General features: G+C 43.8%; 1 protein-coding gene across 2 annotated transcripts in view; it reads left to right on the forward strand.

Annotated features, from left to right (window-relative positions):
* Positions 1 to 21,384, forward strand: part of mapkap1 (MAPK associated protein 1) — a 130,438-nt gene that overhangs the window by 103,822 nt on the left and 5,232 nt on the right. For both annotated transcript variants that reach the window (XM_065017205.1, XM_065017206.1), the window contains one exon: positions 3,082 to 3,219. In XM_065017205.1, coding sequence (XP_064873277.1) covers positions 3,082 to 3,219 — 138 coding nt within the window. The remainder of the gene's footprint in view (positions 1 to 3,081; positions 3,220 to 21,384) is intronic.

A 21,384-nucleotide genomic window follows, 5' to 3' on the forward strand; every position in this document is an offset into this window, starting at 1 on the left:
GATTCCCCTTTAGTGGTGATCTGTAATTGTCAATCCTGTAGAGCAGAAGAAAAAAAAAAAAAAAAAAATCTTTAATCAGATATTTTATCCGGGTAATTAATGTCATTTGCCTAAGATGTATACACTTAGGATGACACACTATTTACCAACGTGGAACTTGAACATGAACATGCCATGTACACCGAAACGCAACACTTTTTGAATTTGAATCCGTCAAAATGACTAATTCTGGCATTTTGAATTGAGGCAATGGAAGAGGCACTAGTGGCCTTACCTCTAAAATACACATTTTTACAGAAAACTCAACAGAACTCAACCTTATAGAGAAGAATAAGGGGTGAAGGGAAGCGACAATGATGACAGACAAAAAACAGACTTCCTCCATCAAAGCAGTTCCATTTGTCTCCCAGTACTCCATGTTGTCTCCATGTTGTCTCCCAGTACTCCATGTTGTCTCCCAGTACTCCATGTTGTCTCCCAGTACTCCATGTTGTCTCCATGTTGTCTCCCAGTACTCCATGTTGTCTCCATGTTGTCTCCCAGTACTCCATGTTGTCTCCATGTTTTCTCCCAGTACTCCATGTTGTCTCCATGTTTTCTCCCAGTACTCCATGTTGTCTCCCAGTACTCCATGTTGTCTCCATGTTGTCTCCCAGTACTCCATGTTGTCTCCCAGTACTCCATGTTGTCTCCATGTTGTCTCCTAGTACTCCATGTTGTCTCCATGTTGTCTCCATGTTGTCTCCATGTTGTCTCCCAGTACTCCATGTTGTCTCCATGTTGTCTCCCAGTACTCCATGTTGTCTCCCAGTACTCCATGTTGTCTCCCAGTACTCCATGTTGTCTCCATGTTGTCTCCCAGTACTCCATGTTGTCTCCATGTTGTCTCCCAGTACTCCATGTTGTCTCCCAGTACTCCATGTTGTCTCCCAGTACTCCATGTTGTCTCCATGTTGTCTCCATGTTGTCTCCCAGTACTCCATGTTGTCTCCATGTTTTCTCCCAGTACTCCGTGTGGCTGCGTCCCAAAATGGCAACCCTATTCACTAATAGTGCACTACTTTTGACCGTAGGGCTCTGGCCAAAAGTAGTGCACTAAATAGGGAATAGGAAGCCATTTGAGACACGGTACAGGATCTTTCTGTTTCCTGTGGAATGTTGACCATCGTTTGATTGACAGCCGGAATCATCTTTCTGTTTCCTGTGGAATGTTGACCATCGTTTGATTGACAGCCGGAATCATCTTTCTGTTTCCTGTGGAATGTTGACCATCGTTTGATTGACAGCTGGAATCATCTTTCTGCCCTTTTGCCTGCAGTCCCTCACATTAACCGCTCTGATTGACAGCCGGGTTCCAGGGTTCTTTCTGGATATTAATGGGTGTGGCATGGGCGTGACAATGGGTGCTGGATTCCAGATCATTTTTGAGGCCCCTCCCCCTCCCCATCTTGGTAGTGTATATATTTAAGGAAATTTCCTGCAATTTGACATATTCTGCCATGGCTAATGCTGTGTTTTTTTGCTCAAACATAATAATAATCAGTACTGATAAACTCATTGTTTTGGGAATTTTCAGTTCTTCCTGACTATCTAGCTTTTATTTTTGGTGATTGTTAAAATATATAGATCCATTATTTTTTTCTATCTTGTTTAGTCATTTATGTTTAACACTGAAAGCTTTTTTTTCCCAATGTATTTTCAGTGTGGCCTGCCCAAGGATTTCAATGCCGAACAAATCCATGGGTTCATCTCTCCTTTTGCCTCACATTAACCGCTCTGATTGACAGCTGACACATCTGTCATAGACCATAGGCCCCACTCTCTTTCTCTCTCTGTGTGTGTGTGTGCCTGTGTTTGTGTGCCTGTGTGTGTGTGTCTAGCCTATTCTCCATTACCTTTTATAGAGAGCATCAAAATGCAGTTCTCATCCAACCCACTGGCTTGCCTGATAACCAAATGAAAACATTAACAAAACAGGAGAAAATCACACAAAGTATACCAAACCTGTCTCCATTGGAGGCATTGCAAGAGCCCGAGATGTCCCCATTCTGTCGAGTCCATCCCGTTCAGGGAATTTAAGGTGCTATTTTTATGGCCATGTACCGGCACAACAGTTAAAATAAATAGTAATTCAATAGATTAGCGGTTTTAAAATACGTTTCCTCAGCCTAATGACACATATCAACACTAAATGTCCTCACTTTTATGACGTTGTTGCTTTGGTTACCAAGTTGTTTATCAAAGGGCCGTTGAGTCTGAAAAAAGGCCGTTAATGGCAGAAACATCAAGCTTTTTACATTTTTGCTTAAATAAAACGTTCCCTTTTTTCCTTTTCAATGATGATCAAATGTGCGCATCTCCACGTCTTTTCAAACGGGTATTTAGGAAGAACTTACTGACTGAGCAGAACCCTTAAAAATTAACTAAAAGGTCAAATGACGCTGCAGGCTTTTATTTTGTGTTTTGTCGGAGTACGATAGTTGAATTAAGCTGACGAGGTATCCTATACGTCATATTCTTCAACAGTCAATGGGTTTATCTTTCATTTAAAAGTCCAAAAAAGGCCTTGAACCTTTAATTTCAAACCTGCTTTCTCGCAATGTGTGAGGAATACCATTTGTCCCGTAAACCTGGTTAACGATTTTGATTGAATAGGAGCCACTATAGATCTCCCTCCTGGGGAATCTGTCTGTACTTAATCTACTGTGTCAGACCTCTAGGTCTATGGACATCTCGAGCATCCATTTTACTGTGTGTGTGGGGGTATATTTGTGTGGGTATTTGTGTGCACAGCCAGCAGCAGCAGGGGCCAGGCGACAGTGATGACAGATTAGCATTGTGAATGGCCATTAAACGCCACACAGCACCATCATTTTCACAAAAACAAAAAAACTGATTACGCCAACGCTTTACGCAGTGACAATCCACGAGAGATGCTGTTGTGTCCCACCACAAAATGGAGGATGGAGAGAACATTCGGTGTAGACTAGATGATTTGACCTCTGTCATCTCTCTCTCTCTCTCTCTTCCCCCCCCCCTCCACTCTTTCCCCTCCTTTCTCACTCCCTGTCCCTCCTGCAGGCATCTCGGGGGAGAAGGTGGAGATCGACCCCGTCACCAACCAGAAGACCAGCACCAAGTTCTGGATCCGACAGAAACCCATCTCCATCGACTCAGACCACCTCTGTGCCTGTGACCTTGTGGAGGAGAGGAGCCCCAGTGAGTACCACTGTTGTGTGTGGGTGTGTGTGTGTGTGTGTGTGTGTGTGGTAACACACAAGGTCACTGACTGGTAAACACACATCACCCTCATACTGAAAGCACTCATCTTTCTCGGGATCATATTCATTAAGTCATCTTTGACTGTTTATTCCTCTGGTTTGACTCAGCAGTGCTGAGACCTTCCATAAGTGACTGTAAAACACCAGACGATTCAGCTGAAACTGCATGTACTAGCAGTCAGTGAAAATAGCCTATATTGCAAGTCAATAGGGGTACTGGATTCAGTGATCTCTCTTCAGATTGTACTTTGCGACTAAGCAGATGTCGTATTTGAACTGACATCTAATACAGATTGTAATCGTTGAAGCTGCCTAGCATTTCTACAACGCCCCCCCCCCACATACGTCCACCAGGCTGAAAGAACCTAGGTGTGTGTGTGTGTGTGTGTTAGCGTATGTTTGTTAACCCACCATCATCTCCTGCCATCTGTAATAAAGTCCTGTAGTCGAAGACCTCCTCTCTTTTCTCTCCGAGCCTCCGCCGCCCTAGCTTCAATCACCGTCTGCTATAGAGCCTGCTTCAATCACCGTCTGCTGTAGAGCCTGCTTCAATCACCATCCGCTATAGAGCCTGCTTCAATCACCGTCCGCTATAGAGCCTGCTTCAATCACCGTCTGCTGTAGAGCCTGCTTCAATCACCGTCTGCTGTAGAGCCTGCTTCAATCACCGTCTGCTATAGAGCCTGCTTCAATCACCGTCTGCTATAGAGCCTGCTTCAATCACCGTCTGCTATAGAGCCTGCTTCAATCACCGTCTGCTGTAGAGCCTGCTTCAATCACCGTCCGCTGTAGAGCCTGCTTCAATCACCGTCCGCTATAGAGCCTGCTTCAATCACCATCCGCTATAGAGCCTGCTTCAATCACCGTCTGCTGTACCCAGTCTCTATCTCTCCCCCCCTCTATTCACACTACTTTACCAATACCCAGTCTCTATCTCTCCCCCCTCTATTCACACTGCTTACCAACACCCAGTCTCTATCTCTATCTCACCCCCTCTATTCACACTGCTTTACCAACACCCAGTCTCTATCTCACCGTCCTCTATTCACACTGCTTTACCAATACCCAGTCTCTATCTTCTCCCCCTCTATTCACACTGCTTTACCAACACCAGTCTCTATCTCTCAATCCCCCTCTATTCAGCACTGCTTTCAATCACCATCCGCTATCTCTCCCCCTCTATTCACACTGCTTTTCAACACCCAGTCTCTATCTCTCCATCTCTCCCCCTCTATTCACACTGCTTTATCAACACCGCAGTCTCTATCTCACCCCCTCTATAGAGCACTGCTTTACCAACACCCAGTCTCTGTAGATCTCTCACCTCTCTATTCACACTGCTTTACCAACACCCAGTCTCTATCTCTCCCCCTCTATTCACACTGCTTACCAACACCAGTCTCTATCTCTCCCCCTCTATTCACACTGCTTTCAACACCAGTCTCTATCTCTCCCCTTCTATTCACACTGCTTTACCAACACCCAGTCTCTATCTCTCCCGTCTCTATTCACACTGCTTTACCAACACCCAGTCTCTATCTCTCCCCCTCTATTCACACTGCTTTCAACACCCAGTCTCTATCTCTCCCCCTCTATTCACACTGCTTTACCAACACTTAGTCTCTATCTCTCCCCTTCTATTCACACTGCTTTACCAACACTTAGTCTCTATCTCTCCCCCTCTATCCACACTGCTTTACCAACACCCAGTCTCTATCACCCCCCTCTATTCACACTGCTTTACCAACACTCAGTCTCTATCTCTCCCCCTCAATTCACACTGCTTTACCAACACTTAGTCTCTATCTCTCCCCCTCTATTCACACTGCTTTACCAACACCCAGTCTCTCTATCTCTCCCCCTCTATTCACACTGCTTTACCAATACCCAGTCTCTATCTCTCCCCCTCTATTCACACTGCTTTACCAACACCCAGTCTCTATCTCTCCCCCTCTATTCACACTGCTTTACCAACACCCAGTCTCTATCTCTCCCCTTCTATTCACACTGCTTTACCAACACCCAGTCTCTATCTCTCCCCCTCTATTCACACTGCTTTACCAACACCCAGTCTCTATCTATCTCTCCCCTCTATTCACACTGCTTTACCAACACCCAGTCTCTATCTCTCCCCCTCTATTCACACTGCTTTACCAACACCCAGTCTCTATCTCTCCCCCTCTATTCACACTGCTTTACCAACACTTAGTCTCTATCTCTCCCCCTCTATTCACACTGCTTTACCAACACCCAGTCTCTATCTCTCCCCCTCTATTCACACTGCTTTACCAACACTCAGTCTCTATCTCTCCCCCCTCTATTCACACTGCTTTACCAACACTTAGTCTCTATCTCTCCCCCTCTATTCACACTGCTTTACCAACACCCAGTCTCTATCTCTCCCCCTCTATTCACACTGCTTTACCAATACCCAGTCTCTATCTCTCCCCCTCTATTCACACTGCTTTACCAACACCCAGTCTCTATCTCTCCATCTCTCCCCCTCTATTCACACTGCTTTACCAACACCCAGTCTCTATCTCTCCCCCTCTATTCACACTGCTTTACCAACACCCAGTCTCTATCTCTCCCCTTCTATTCACACTGCTTTACCAACACTTAGTCTCTATCTCTCCCCTTCTATTCACACTGCTTTACCAACACTTAGTCTCTATCTCTCCCCCCTCTATCCACACTGCTTTACCAACACCCAGTCTCTATCTCTCCCCCCTCTATTCACACTGCTTTACCAACACTCAGTCTCTATCTCTCCCCCCTCTATTCACACTGCTTTACCAACACTTAGTCTCTATCTCTCCCCCCTCTATTCACACTGCTTTACCAATACCCAGTATCTATCTCCGCCCAGCACCGATCATTATCTACAGATGTATCTATGTATGTAACAGACATTAGAAGCCAAGGGGTGGGGAGGAGGGTGGATGCCTTGGAAAACAAGGGTTTGACTGAATGAGGTATCTGGATTCCCAGGAATGGGAGATGAAGACACGAAGAGTGTGTGTCGTCTGTATTATGGTGTGTCGTCTGTATTATGGTGTGTCGTATGTATTATGGTGTGTCGTCTCTCTGTATTATGGTGTGTCGTCTCTCTGTATTATGGTGTCATCTCTCTGTATTATGGTGTGTCGTCTCTCTGTATTATGGTGTGTCGTCTCTCTGTATTATGGTGTGTCGTCTCTCTGTATTATGGTGTGTCGTCTCTCTGTATTATGGTGTGTCGTCTCTCTGTATTATGGTGTGTCGTCTCTCTGTATTATGGTGTGTCGTCTCTCTGTATTATGGTGTGTCGTATGTATTATGGTGTGTCGTCTCTCTGTATTGTGGTGCGTCGTCTCTCTGTATTATGGTGTGTTGCCGTCTCTGTATTATGGTGCGTCGTCTCTCTGTATTATGGTATGTCGTTTCTCTGTATTATGGTGCGTCGTCTCTCTGTATTATGGTGCGTCGTCTCTCTGTATTATGGTGTGTCGTCTCTCTGTATTATGGTGTGTCGTCTCTCTGTATTATGGTGTGTCGTCTCTGTATTATGGTGTGTCGTCTCTCTGTATTATGGTGTGTCGTCTCTGTATTATGGTATCGTCGTCTCTCTGTATTACGGTGTGTCGTCTCTCTGTATTATGGTGCGTCGTCTCTCTGTATTATGGTGCGTCGTCTCTCTGTATTATGGTGTGTCGTCGTCTCTCTGTATTATGGTGTGTCGTCGTCTCTCTGTATTATGGTGTGTTGTCTCTCTGTATTATGGTGCGTTGTCTCTCTGTATTATGGTGTGTCGTCTCTCTGTATTATGGTGTGTCGTATGTATTATGGTGTGTCGTCTCTCTGTATTGTGGTGCGTCGTCTCTCTGTATTATGGTGTGTTGCCGTCTCTGTATTATGGTGCGTCGTCTCTCTGTATTATGGTATGTCGTTTCTCTGTATTATGGTGCGTCGTCTCTCTGTATTATGGTGCGTCGTCTCTCTGTATTATGGTGTGTCGTCTCTCTGTATTATGGTGTGTCGTCTCTGTATTATGGTGTGTCGTCTCTCTGTATTATGGTGTGTCGTCTCTCTGTATTATGGTGTGTCGTCTCTGTATTATGGTATCGTCGTCTCTCTGTATTATGGTGTGTCGTCTCTCTGTATTATGGTGTGTCGTCTCTCTGTATTGTGGTGTGTCGTCTCTCTGTATTGTGGTGTGTCGTCGTCTCTCTGTGTTATGGTGTGTCGTCTCTCTGTATTATGGTGTCGTCGTCTCTCTGTATTATGGTGTTTCGTCGTATCTCTGTATTATGGTGTGTCGTCGTATCTCTGTATTGTGGTGTGTCGTCTCTCTGTATTGTGGTGTGTCGTCTCTCTGTATTATGGTGCGTCGTCTCTCTGTATTATGGTGTCGTCTCTCTGTATTATGGTGCGTCGTCTCTCTGTATTGTGGTGCGTCGTCTCTGTATTATGGTGCGTCGTCTCTGTATTGTGGTGCGTCGTCTCTGTATTATGGTGTGTCGTCGTCTCTCTGTATTATGGTGTGTCGTCGTGTCTGTATTATGGTGCGTCGTCTCTCTGTATTATGGTGTGTAGTCGTCTCTCTGTATTATGGTGTGTCGTCGTCTCTCTGTATTGTGGTGTGTCGTCTCTCTGTATTGTGGTGTGTCGTCTCTGTATTATGGTGTGTCGTCTCTCTGTATTATGGTGTGTCGTCGTCTCTCTGTATTATGGTGTGTCGTCGTGTCTGTATTATGGTGCGTCGTCTCTCTGTATTATGGTGTGTCGTCGTCTCTCTGTATTTTGGTGTGTCGTCTCTCTGTATTGTGGTGTGTCGTCTCTGTATTATGGTGCGTCGTCTCTCTGTATTGTGGTGTGTCGTCTCTCTGTATTGTGGTGCGTCGTCTCTCTGTATTATGGTGTGTCGTCGTCTCTCTGTATTATGGTGTGTCGTCTCTCTGTATTATGGTGTGTCGTCTCTCTGTATTATGGTGTGTCGTCGTCTCTCTGTATTATGGTGTCGTCTCTCTGTATTATGGTGTCGTCTCTCTGTATTATGGTGTCGTCTCTCTGTATTGTGGTGTGTCGTCTCTCTGTATTATGGTTTGTCGTCTCTCTGTATTGTGGTGTGTCGTCTCTCTGTATTATGGCTTGTCGTCTCTCTGTATTATGGTGTGTCGTCTCTCTGTATTATGGCTTGTCGTCTCTCTGTATTATGGTGTGTCGTCTCTGTATTATGGTGTGTCGTCTCTCTGTATTGTGGTGTGTCGTCTTTCTGTATTATGGTGTCGTCTCTCTGTATTATGTGTGTCGTCTCTCGTCTCTGTATTATGGTGTGTCGTCGTGTCTCTGTATTATGGTGTGTCGTCGTCTCTCTGTATTATGGTGTCGTCTCTCTGTATTATGGTGCGTCGTCTCTCTGTATTATGGTGCGTCGTCTCTCTGTATTATGGTGTGTCGTCTCTCTGTATTATGGTGTGTCGTCTCTCTGTATTATGGTGTCGTCGTCTCTCTGTATTATGGTGCATCGTCTCTCTGTATTATGGTGCGTCGTCTCTCTGTATTATGGTGCGTCGTCTCTGTATTATGGTATGTCGTCTCTCTGTATTATGGTGTGTCGTCTGTATTATGGTGTGTCGTCTCTCAGGTTAGACGATAGAGAGAACGGTGTACAGAGATTGGAATAAGAAGGTAAGTGTCAGGTGGGATTCGATCCTGTGGGGCAGTATAATACTACCGCTGTAGTACGTAGCATGATATAGTACGAGCAACTGAAGATTACATTTATGAAAATTAGGAAAATACAGAGGACAAAAATATCATTGTACATTCAACTACAGTGGGGCAAAAAAGTATTTAGTCAGCCACCAATTGTGCAAGTTCTCCCACTTAAAAAGATGAGAGGCCTGTAATTTTCATCATAGATACACTTCAACTATGACAGACAAAATGAGAGAAAAAAATCCAGAAAATCACATTGTAGGATTTTTAATGAATTTATTTGCAAATTGTGGTAGAAAATAAGTATTGAAGTGTACCTATGATGAAAATTACAGGCCTCTCTCATCTTTTTAAGTGGGAGAACTTGCACAATTGGTGGCTGACTAAATACTTTTTTTGCCCCATTGTATATCATGCAACTCATTCCACTACCTATTCCACCATTTTCTTCACATAGACAGCATCCACCTCTCCCCTAAGGACCTAATCCTGTACCCCCCAACCCTCTTTCCCCCCACGTCCCCTGCTTACCTCTTCTCTTCTCCTACCCGTGTCCATCAATATTGGCCCCGGCTACCCCACATCTCCCCCGGCTACCCCACATCTCCCCCGGCTAACCCACATCTCCCCGGCTAACCCACATCTCCCACATCTCCCCGGCGAACCCACATCTCCCCGGCTAACCCACATCTCCCCGGCTACCCCACATCCCCCGGCTAACCCACATCTCCCCGGCTACCCCACATCTCCCCGGCTACCCCACATCTCCCCGGTTAACCCACATCTCCCTCTAAGAGCTCATTCCTCTGCGTCGCTGGGACTCAACACTCCGTTGACCTGGTAATTGGCACAGGGGCCCAGATCTGTCTCTCTCTCTCTCTCTCTCTCTCTCTCTCTCTCTCTCTCTCTCTCTCTCTCTCTCTCTCTCTCTCTCTCTCTCTCTGTCTCTCTCTCTCTGTCTCTCTCTCTCTATCGAGCGGTTCTACATGACTAGGTAAAGAAGACTGCACGAAGATTAATGAAGGCCGGCTAATGCAGGAGTGAAAGGGGGATGAGTGTGAAGGAGGAGGGGAGGGAAGGGATGGGGGGGAATGCTGCTTTTCGACACTGAGTGGAAGTTAGAACTGTAGTTGTCACAGTGTCTCTTTCATTGCCTCTGTTACAGATTTTTGTTATGTAATCCACTAATTTGGTTGTGTTGTCATATTCTTGACATGTTTGCTTCATGGCTAACCAGTGCCTGTTTTGTAAGGCAATGCGATTGATAGGGTTCTGCAGGTTTTCTACAGGTTTTCTACGTCGTCAAATGAAAATCAAATTAAACTTTGTCACATGCGTCAAATTCAGGTGTAAGACCTTATCGTGAAATGCTTACTTACAGCACACATCCTTAACCAACAGTGCAGTTCAAGAAACAGTTAAGGAAATATTATACAAAAATAACACAATAAATTAACATTAAGGAGGCTATATACAGGGGGTACCGGTACCGAGTCAGTGGGCGGGGGTACAGGTTAGTTGAGGTAATTTGTACATCTATGTAGGGGTGAAGTGACTATATGCATGGATAATAAACAACGAGTAGCAGCAGTGTAAACACAAATGGAGGGGGGTCAATGTAAATAGTCCTGGTGGCCATCTTGATTATTTGTTCAACAGTCTTATGGCTTGGGGGTAGAAGCTGTTAAGGAGCCTTTTGGTACTAGACTTGGCGCTCCTGTACCGCTTGCCGTGCGGTAGCAGAGAGAACAGTCTATGACTTGGGTGACTGGAGTCTTTGACCATTTTTGTGGCTTTTCTCTGAAACCGCCTACTATATAGGTCCTGGGTGGCAGGAAGCTTGGCCCCAGTGATGTACTGTGCCGTACGCACTACCCTCTGTAGCGCCTTACGGTCGGATGCCGAGCAGTTGCCATACCAGGCGGTGATGCAATCGGACAGGATGCTCTCGATGGTGCATCTTTGTGAGGATCTGTTAGGTTTTCTCTTCGAGTTCCGTGGGGAACAGTTTGGTAAAGGAGTCTTTGTGTCACCGGTCAGAAAGTGTATCTACTCTATGTGCTTTGTGCTGTGTTTCATGGTATACGGGATCTCTTGGATGTCTTTATATATTATGTTTGACTTATGCTTTGTTTGACTTGGTCTGTGCTTGATGTCTGTACATTTGCACTTTAATTATGGCACCCTCGTAAAATAGTCTGGCCTATTTTTATTTTTTATTTTTTTTCACCTTTATTTAACCAGGTAGGCAAGTTGAGAACAAGTTCTCGTTTACAATTGCGACCTGGCCAAGATAAAGCAAAGCAGTTTAACACATACAGAGTTATACATGGAGTAGAACAAACATACAGTCAATAATACAGTAGAAAAATAAGTCTATATAAATTGTGAGCAAATGAGGTGAGAGAAGGGAGGTAAAGGCAAAAAAAAGGACATGGTGGCAAAGTAAATACAATATAGCAAGTAAAACACTGGAATGCTAGATATGCAGTGGAAGAATGTGCAAAGTAGAGATAGAAATAATGGGGTGCAAAATAAATACAGTAAGGGAAGAGGTAGTTGTTTGGGCTAAATTATAGATGGGCTATGTACAGGTGCAGTAATCTGTGAGCTGCTCTGACAGCTGGTGCTTAAAGCTAGTGAGGGAGATAAGTGTTTCCAGTTTCAGAGATTTTTGTAGTTCGTTCCAGTCATTGGCAGCAGAGAACTGGAAGGAGAGGTGGCCAAAGGAAGAATTGATTTTTGGGGGTGACCAGAGAGAGAGAGAGAGAACGCCTGATATGTTGGTAAACGTCCTTGTAACCTGATTCTTAACGTACGATAAAAATTTAAAAAATGATTGGTGTGGCTGAATTTTTTTCCCCAGACAAGTAAAATCATGGCACTGTAAGGCAGCATTTACATTCAGGAATCAACTTTATATGTGCACTATTGCAGAAATCACTCATCCATTTCCTGGTTGCTATAAATTCTAATAGTTTGCTTAATTTCAGTTTATGTGACAAAACCAACAATGTGTAGTGTAGAGAATCATTGTAGCATCTAAACCACTGTGAAATATATTTTCCAGAACCACAGATATTGTGTTTTTAACTGTTTAAATAAAGCTTTGTGTACGAAACCGTAAAAAAATAAAGTTAAGAACGTGAAGCCTAGAAATAGAGCACATGTAACAGATCTACCACTTCTTAGACTTGCTGTCAACGAGAATGACAGATCAATAACACACATTTCTATGTGAATTTGTCAGGTCGCCCAAAAAGTGACATTGTAGCTTTAAGACTTTTTTTCCAGTATGGTCATGACCTGCTCCAGGACATGAAGGGTTTGTATACTCTCCAAGGGATGTTTTGTGTGTAGGGTTGGGTGTGTGTGGGGGGGGCGTTAGGGTTGGGTGTATGTGTGGGGGGTTGGGGTTGGGTGTGAGTGTGGGGGTTTGGTGTGTATGGGGTTGGGGGTGTGGGGGGGTGTGGGGGTGTGGGGGGGTGTATGGTTTCAGTGGTGTGTGTTTGCACATGGGGGGTGGGGGAGGTGAGGACGAGAACAGCAGTGACCAAAGTAGACTTTTCTCTTCATTTGAAAAGTGGTTTTTGCAGGGGGGGGGGGGGTGTAAATGATTACAATGAACCTTGAACTTGGGACAAGCGTTCACTGTCACATCGCCAAGCGGGGGGGAAGAATGGAGTTATTGACTTTAAATGGGAAGCATGTGTTGCTATGAAAGACCCCAAAAGTCTCATGTTCCCATAATCAGTATCACACCAAACAAGCAGTCAGCCACCCCCCCACCTCCGCTGCCCACCCCACTCAATCACTTTTTCCTCCAAGCCTCTTGACAAACGTAACCCGTGCATATGTTTCTGTGTGCACCCTGTGGCACCTGACAAGGATATTTTTTCGCCTGCAGGGAAGTACAAATATGACATTCGCTTTTCTTTGTTTTTGTTTTTTCTTCCAGTCCACAAGTACGTTATCAACACCGCTTTATGCTGTGGGCATTTGGCCTGTTGCTATGCAATCATAGTTATAAAAAAATAAAGTGCAAATAAATTGAATAATATTTATATATTTTTTTCCCCCACTTTAACCTATTAAATGAAAAATACATTCTGACAGCTTATTTTGCCCAATTAGATGGTACAGCTTTACCTCGGGCTCATTAACGAACCAGTCCCTAGACCTTTTAGTAACTAAGGACCTATGTCTGTTTCTCTTTGTGGTTTATATTGAAGATTTTTTGTCTTATTTTGATGGTGTTCGCATCCCCTCGGCTAGGCCTCTCCTTGGCTTTGAGTGGATATGACACTTACATGGCTTGCCTTTCAAATCAGACAATAGCGTGATTAATGAGGTGCAGACGGTGAAAGGGAGTCGCGGTTGGCGAGCGTCGCAAGAGGTGCTCATCGCGCCTCTGATCTATTCATCAACTGCTCCTCAAAATGGGGGGGGGGGTCGACCGCCTGGGTCCCTCTCCAGGGATGGGGAGTAGAAAAGGGAGGGAGGCGGAGATATCCTGAGTCATTTCAGGAGGTCTTGGTTTTGAGCCCTGAGGTACACCAGAGCCTCTGGGGAATACGAGGGCAACTAAGGTCTCATGCAGGTTTGATTAGGTTTGTGATAAAAGACACCAGAAGCATAGAAGAAAAGCCATGTCCAGTTTTATATGCAGTCGTCGTCACTTTCTAGTATATTGTCACGCGGTGTCAGTTGATTTTAACTGAACCAATTCCCCAAATGCATTTCAGAAATACTTTTTAAATCCACTTCAATCGGTGTAGATGAAGGAGGAGGAGACAGGTTAAAGAAGGATTTTAAGCCTTGAGACAATTGAGACATAGATTGTGTATGTGTGCCATTCAGAGGGTGAATGGGCAAGACAAAAGATTGAAGTGCCTTTGAACGAGTCTTTGTCAATTTTTTGGGGCCTTCCTCTGACATCGCCTGGTATAGAGGTTCTGGATGACCGGGAGCTCGGCCCCAGTGTTGTACTAGGCCGTATACACTACCCTCTGTAGCACTTTGCGGTCAGATGCCAAGCAGTTGCCATACCAAGCGGTGATGCAGCCAGTCAATATGCTCAGCTGTAGAACTTTTTGAGGATCTGAGGGCCCTGACAAATATATTCAACCTTCTGAGGGGAACATGTGGATGTTGTGCCCTCTTCATGACTGTGTTGGTGTGTTTGGACAATGATAGGTCCTTAGTGATGTGGACACTGAAGTACTAGGTCAACAGGGAGAACAGGACAGGACTAAGCACACACCCCTGAGGGGCCCCGTGTTGAGGATGTGTTGTGGCGGATGTGTGCTGCCTACCTTCACCACATGGGGGCGGCCCGTTAGGAAGTCCAGGATCCAGATCAGCGCATGATCTAAGTACGCATAGTGGTAATCTGTCTGCGGCCTTGTGAATGATAACCTGTTTAAAGGTCCTACAGCGGCTACGGAGAGCCACAGTCGTCCTGAACAGCTGGTGTTCTCACGCATGGCTCAGTGTTCCTTGCCTTGAAGCTAGCATAGAAGGCATTTATCTCATCTGGTAGGCTTCTGTCACTGGGTTTCCTTTTGTAATCCGTGATAGTTTGCAAGCCCTGACACGTCTGACGAGCGTCAGAGCCGGTGTAGCAGGATTCGATCTTAGTCCTGTGTTGATCTTTGCCTGTTTGATGGTTCGTCGGAGAGTGTAGTGGGATTTCTTATAAGCGTTTTTAGTGAGTGTCTCTCTCTTTGAAAGTGGCAGCTCTAACCTTTAGCTCAGTGCGGATGTTGCCTGTAATCCATGGCTGGTGACTGATGTGGTAAATGAACAATACACGTTATTAAGGTAAATACTCCTCATTGTTATCAGATTAATCCTGGAACATATTCCAGGAATTGCTAGCAAAACAGTCCTGTGGGTTTATTTTACACTTCATCAGACCAAATGAAGCACTTCACTGGTACTTTGTGTGTTTTTGCATGAAAAACCTAATTTCGAGGATAAAGTTATGGTCCGATTTGACAAAATGGAGGGAGAGCTTTTTATAAGTCTCTGCATGTGGAGTAAAAGTAATTTAGAGTTTTCTTTACCCCTCTAATTGCCCAGGTGACATGCTGGACGAAATTAGGTAAAACAGATTTCAGTTTTCCTGCATTCAATTTAGCAAGTATAAAGCAATTAGTTCTGTGATAAAATTGACTGATGGCTGATAGGATGGAACTAAGGGGGGTGCAGAATAGTGTCATGACACACTCCCACAAAGATTTTCCACATGGCTGCGTCAGTTACGGCTTAGCGACCCACTCTCTGGAACCAGATTCTATTCTTGCCGGTGTCTGAGTTAATCTTACCCCCCCCTAATGAAGGGATACGTAAGAGTCTCTATTTTTCAAATATAATGTTATTGGTCACATGGTTAGCAGATGTTAATGCGAGTGTAGTGAAATGCTTGTACTTCTAGTTCCGGCAGTGCAGTAATATCGAACAAATTCACAACGACAACCATACACACAAATGTAAGGGGATGGAATAAGAATATGTACATATAAATATATGGATGCACGATGACTATGCGGCATAGGCAAGATGCTTTAGATGGTATAAAATACAGTATACACATGTGAGATTAATAATGTTTACATATCCTACATTACTCAAGTGGCATTATTTAAAGTGACTAGGGATACCTTTATTAAATCCATTTATTTAAGTGGCCAGTAATTTGAGTCTGTATGTTGGCAGCAGCCTCTCTATGTAAGTGATGGTTGTTTAACAGTCTGATGGCCTTAAGATAGAAGCTGTTTTTCAGTCTCTCTGTCCCAGCTTTGATGCACCTGAACTGACCTCACATTCTGGATGATAGCAGCGTGAACAGGCAGTGGCTCGGGTGGTTGTTGTCCTTGATGATCTTTTTGTCCTTCCTGTGACATCGGGTGGTGTAGGTGTCCTGGAGGGCAGGTAGTTTGCCCCCAGTGATGCGCTGTGCAGACCGCACTACCCTCTGGAGAGCCTTGCAGTTGAGGGCGGTGCAGTTGCCGTACCAGGCAGTGATACAGCCCGACAAGATGCTCTCGATTGTGCATCTGTAAAAGTTTGTGAGGGTTTTAGGTGACAAGCCACATTTCTTAAGCCTCCTGTGGTTGAAGAGGCGCTGTTGCACCTTCACCACGATGACTGTATGGGTGGACCATTCCAGTTTGCCCATGATGTGTACACCGAGGAACTTTAAACTTTCCACTAGAGGTCGACCGAATATGATTTTTTAACACCGATACTGATTATTGGAGGACCAAAAAAAGCAGATACCGATTCATTGGCAGATTTATATATATATATATTTGTAATAATGACAATTACAACCATACTGAATGAACAATGTACACTTTTATTTTTAACTTAATATAAATAAAATCAATTTAGTCTCAAGTAAATAATGAAACATGTTCAATTTGGTTTAAATAATGCAAAAAAAAATGGTGTTGGAGAAGAAAGTAAAAGTGCAATATGTGCCATGTAAGAAAGCTAACGTTTCAGTTCCTTGCTCAGAACATGAGAACATATAAAAGCTGGTGGTTCCTTTTAACATGAGTCTTCAATATACCCCGTTAGGAAATTTTAGGTTGTAGATATTATACAATTTATGACAACTATTTCCCTCTAAACCATTTGCATTTCATATACCGTTGACTATTGGATGTTCTTGTGGGCACTTTAGTATTACCAGCCTAATCTCGGAAGTTGAAACGGAGTAAAGTGCTGTTTTAATGAATGCTTACGAGCCTGCTGCTGTCTACCACCGCTTAGTCAGACTATCAATGCTCTATCAAATTTCAAATCATAGACTTAATTATAATAAACACACAGAAATACGAGCCTTAGGTCAGATCCGGAAACTATAATTTCGAATACAAAATGTTGATTTTTTTCAGTGAAATACGGAACCGTTCAATATTTTATCGAACAGGTCGCAGTCACTTGAAGTGGACTGTTTGAGAGAGGCGCATAACCAGAAAAGTAGCGTCAGTTTTTCTTTTTGTATTGAACACAGATCATCCCATCTTCAAGTTTATCGCTTATTTACATTTAAAAATGCCTAAAGTTGTATTACAAAAGTAGTTTGAAATGTTTTGGCAAAGTTTACAGATATTTTTGAGATATTTTGTAGTGACATTGGTCAAGTTGGAACCAGTGTTTTTCTGGATCAAACGCGCCAAATAAATGGACATTTTGGATATATATGGATGGAATTAATCGAACAAAGGGACCATTTGTGATGTTTATGGGACATATTGGAGTGCCAACAAAAGAAGCTTGTCAAAGGTAAGGCATGATTTATATTTTATTCCTGCGTTTTGTGTCGCGCCTGCAGGGTTGAAATATGCTACTCTCTCATTGTTTACTGTTGTGCTATCATCAGATAATAGCATCTTATGCTTTTGCTTTTTTTTCCTTTTTGAAATCTGACATGTTGGCTGGATTCACAACGAGTGTAGCTTTAATTTGCTATCTTGCATGTGTGATTTAATGAAAGTTAGATTTTTATAGTAATTTATTTGAATTTGGCGCTCTGCATTTTCACTGGCTTTTGGCCAAGCGTCCCAGAGAGGTTAATGTGAAGATTGATCGTTTTTTATAAAATAAGTTTAATGCTAGCTAGCAACTTACCTTGGCTCCTTGCAGCCACAAGGTCATTTTGATTCTGCACTCGCGTAACAGGTGGTCAGCCTGCACCGCAGTTTCCTTGTGGATTGCAATTTAATCGACCATAATCGGCATCCAAAAAGGCTGATTACCCATTCTTAGCCATGCAGATTAATCGGTCGACCTCTACTTTCCACCTTCTCCACTACTGTCCCGTCGGTGGATATGGGGCAGCTACCTCGGCTGTTTCCTGAAGTCAACGATCATCTCCTTTGTTTTGTTGACGTGGAGTGAGAGGTTATTTTCCTGACACCACACTCCGAGGGCCCTCACCACCTCCCTGTAGGCAGTCTTGTCGTTGTTGGTAATCAAGCCTACCACTGTAGTGTCGTCTGCAAACTTGATGATTGAGTTGGAGGCGTGCATGGCCATGCAGTCGTGGGTGAACAGGGACTACAGGAGAGGGCTGAGAACGCACCCTTGTGGGGGCCCTAATGTTGAGGATCAGCGGGGTTCACTACCTGGGGGCGGCCGGCCAGAAAGTCCAGGACCACAGGGCGTGGTCGAGACCCAGGGTCTCAAGCTTAACGATGAGTTTGGAGGGTACTATGGTGTTGAAGGCTGTAGTCAATGAGCAGGCCCTCTAATGAAGGGATACGTAAAGTCTCTATTCTTACCCCTCAAATAAAGGGATACATAAGAGTCTCTATTCTTACCCCCTCTAATAAAGGGATACTTAAGAGCCGGTGTCAGAGTTAATGAAGGCCTTGCTCCTTTCTGCAGACACACGTCGAGGGAAGAAAGCCACAGCGCGCCTCCTCCATTGTCTTCCTCCTTGCACTGCCTTCTCCACTTTGGGCGAGACATTTGTTCCACGTCGCCGGTTCCGCTAGAAAATGGTCTCTGGTAGAGTACTGGTGTCTAATAGGAGGCCGAGTCACTTTCCTTTTTATATAGAAGAGATTCTGGTGTTGGGACATAGAGCTGTGCGAACACTACATGCAGTGTCTACCAATGGCATTGAGGGTGATACAGATCAACCTCTTGACATCTCTTTGCTTGAGTAGAATAATCCTCAATAGTTACAGATCAACCTCTTGACATCTCTTTGCTTGAGTAGAATAATCCTCAATTGTTACAGATTAACCAAGTGACATCGCTTTGATGCTTGACTAGAATAATCCTCAATAGTTACAGATCAACCTCTTGACATCTCTTTGCTTGAATAGAATAATCCTCAATTGTTACAGATTAACCTCTTGACATCTCTTTGCTTGACTAGAATAATCCTCAATAGTTACAGATCAACCTCTTGACATCTCTTTGCTTGAGTAGAATAATCCTCAATAGTTACAGATCAACCTCTTGACATCTCTTTGCTTGACTAGAATAATCCTCAATAGTTACAGATCAACCACGTGACATCGCTTTGATGCTTGAATAGAATAATTCTCAATAGTTACAGATCAACCTCTTGACATCTCTTTGATGCGTGTGGGTCGACCACGCTTCTCACAATGAGAAGTATAATTTCTAAATGCGTCTTAAAAGGTTAAAATTATTGAAATGGTTACTATACTGAACCAAAATATAAAGGCAACATGTAAAGTGTTGGTCCCATGTTTCATGAGCTGAAATAAAAGATCCCAGAAATGTTCTATACGCACAGAAAGCTTATCTTTGCCAAAATAATCCATCCACCTGACAGGTGTGGCAAATCAAGAAACGGATTAAACAACATGGTCATTACACAGATGAACCTTGTGCTGGGGACAATAAACGGCCATTCTAAAATGTGCAGTTTTGTCACACAACACAATGCCACAGGTGTCAAGTGTTGAGCGAGCGTGTAATTGGCATGCTGACTGCAGGAATATTCTCCATAGCTGTTGCCAAAAATGTTAATGTTCATTTCTCTACCATAAGCCGCCTCCCACGTCGGTTTGTGAGAATTTGTCAGTAAGTCCAACTAGCCTCACAACCACAAACCACGTGTAACCACGACAGCCCAGGACCTCCACATCCTTCTTCACCTACGGGATCGTCTGAGACCAGCCACCCGGACAGCTAATGAAACTGAGAAGTATTTCTGTCTGTAAAAAAAAAGCCATTTTGTGTGGAAAAAACGAATTCTGATTGGTTGGGCATAGCTCCCAAGTGGGTGGGCCTATGCCCTCCCAGGCCCACCCATGGCTGCGCCCCTGCCCAGTCACGTGAAAGACATAGATTAGGGCCTAATGAATTCATTCAAATTGACCGATTTCCTAATATGAAATTGTGAAATTGTTTAAATTGTTGCATGGTGCATTTATATTTTTGTTCAGTGTATGTTAATCGTTCTTTTTCCTATCTTGGGTATTATTCAAAATGTGTATTTCAGAGTGGCTGCAAGGGAGTTGAAATTAATCTGCTTACGTATTTGTTAGTGAAACAAGGAAGTGGTGTGGTAATCGACGGGATATCAGCATGAACCCTTATAATTGTGATCAATGGTAATGCCGTTTTCATTACGCCATATAGCCACAAAGAGGCTATGACACCCAGCTCCTTTAATGAGAAAGATTTGTTTTTTCTTGAATAAAAAAACTAAAAGATTGATTACTTAAAAGCTATTTTCTGTTGCGAATCCATTAGCAAGAGCCGTTTTTCCCCAGCTTTGACATGTTGTCTTTGCACAGATTTTTATTGCCCAAGATGCATGATTCTAGGGTCCTGTTCTTCGTAGACCAAACCTCTTTTGAGGAAAGTTGCGGGCAGAAAAATGAATTAATACCAGCCACTTAAATCCCCCAGAATTGATTGTGGCTAATTGGCTAGACTCTCAGATATATGGGGTTGGGGGGGTGATACTTTTGGGAATTGTACATCTGCATATGTTAGCCTTCACTTGCTTATTGAGCCCCCTGGTTGATTTACATGAGATGGCAATGCATTAACAGTAATGAATGGGTTGTTCAGAGCACAAGGTTAGCCATGAAATCAGAAACGCCCTACAGGAGAGACCAAAAGACAAGGGAGGGTAGAAACGAGGAAACATAGCCAACAGAGTTAACTCAGTTGATGTAAACTTTCATTGTAGTGGATTGCACAGAGATGCTCCAGGAAGCTGAATTAAAAGCCCCCATCAATCAGTAACGACATAGCATGAATTCATTACCATAGAAATGTTCCTTAAAGGAGGAACTTCTACCGTTCACTCTTGGACAACATGTGTAGTAGAATATGATGTTTGTGTGTACAGTACTGTGTATAGTCGTCCCCATTTTATTTATTTATCATACGCACATTGAACTGCCAGTAGATGTTATTGATTTGTGCGTTGGGTTTACTGCCTCACGTTGGGGGTTTAATGCGTCACCTTAGCTTTTATTTGGCTAAAAGCACTTTTTCCATTAATAGATGTGGTACTCTGTAGTGCTCCCGCAATCTAGGCCCTGTCCCTTGACTGTAATATAAAGGTCTAGGCCCTGTCTCTTGACTGTAATATAAAGGTCTAGGCCCTGTCCCTTGACTATAATATAAAGGTCTAAGCCCTGTCTCTTGACTATAATATAAAGGTCTAGGCCCTGTCCCTTGACTATAATATAAAGGTCTAGGCCCTGTCTCTAGGCCCTGTCCCTTGACTATAATATAAAGGTCTAGGCCCTGTCTCTTACTGTAATATAAAGGTCTAGGCCCTGTCCCTTGACTATAATATAAAGGTCTAGGCCCTGTCTCTTGACTATAATATAAAGGTCTAGGCCCTGTCCCTTGACTATAATATAAAGGTCTAGGCCCTGTCTCT

This window comes from Oncorhynchus nerka, linkage group LG4 (assembly GCF_034236695.1).
Source record: "Oncorhynchus nerka isolate Pitt River linkage group LG4, Oner_Uvic_2.0, whole genome shotgun sequence".
Taxonomy (NCBI): Eukaryota; Metazoa; Chordata; class Actinopteri; order Salmoniformes; family Salmonidae; genus Oncorhynchus; species Oncorhynchus nerka.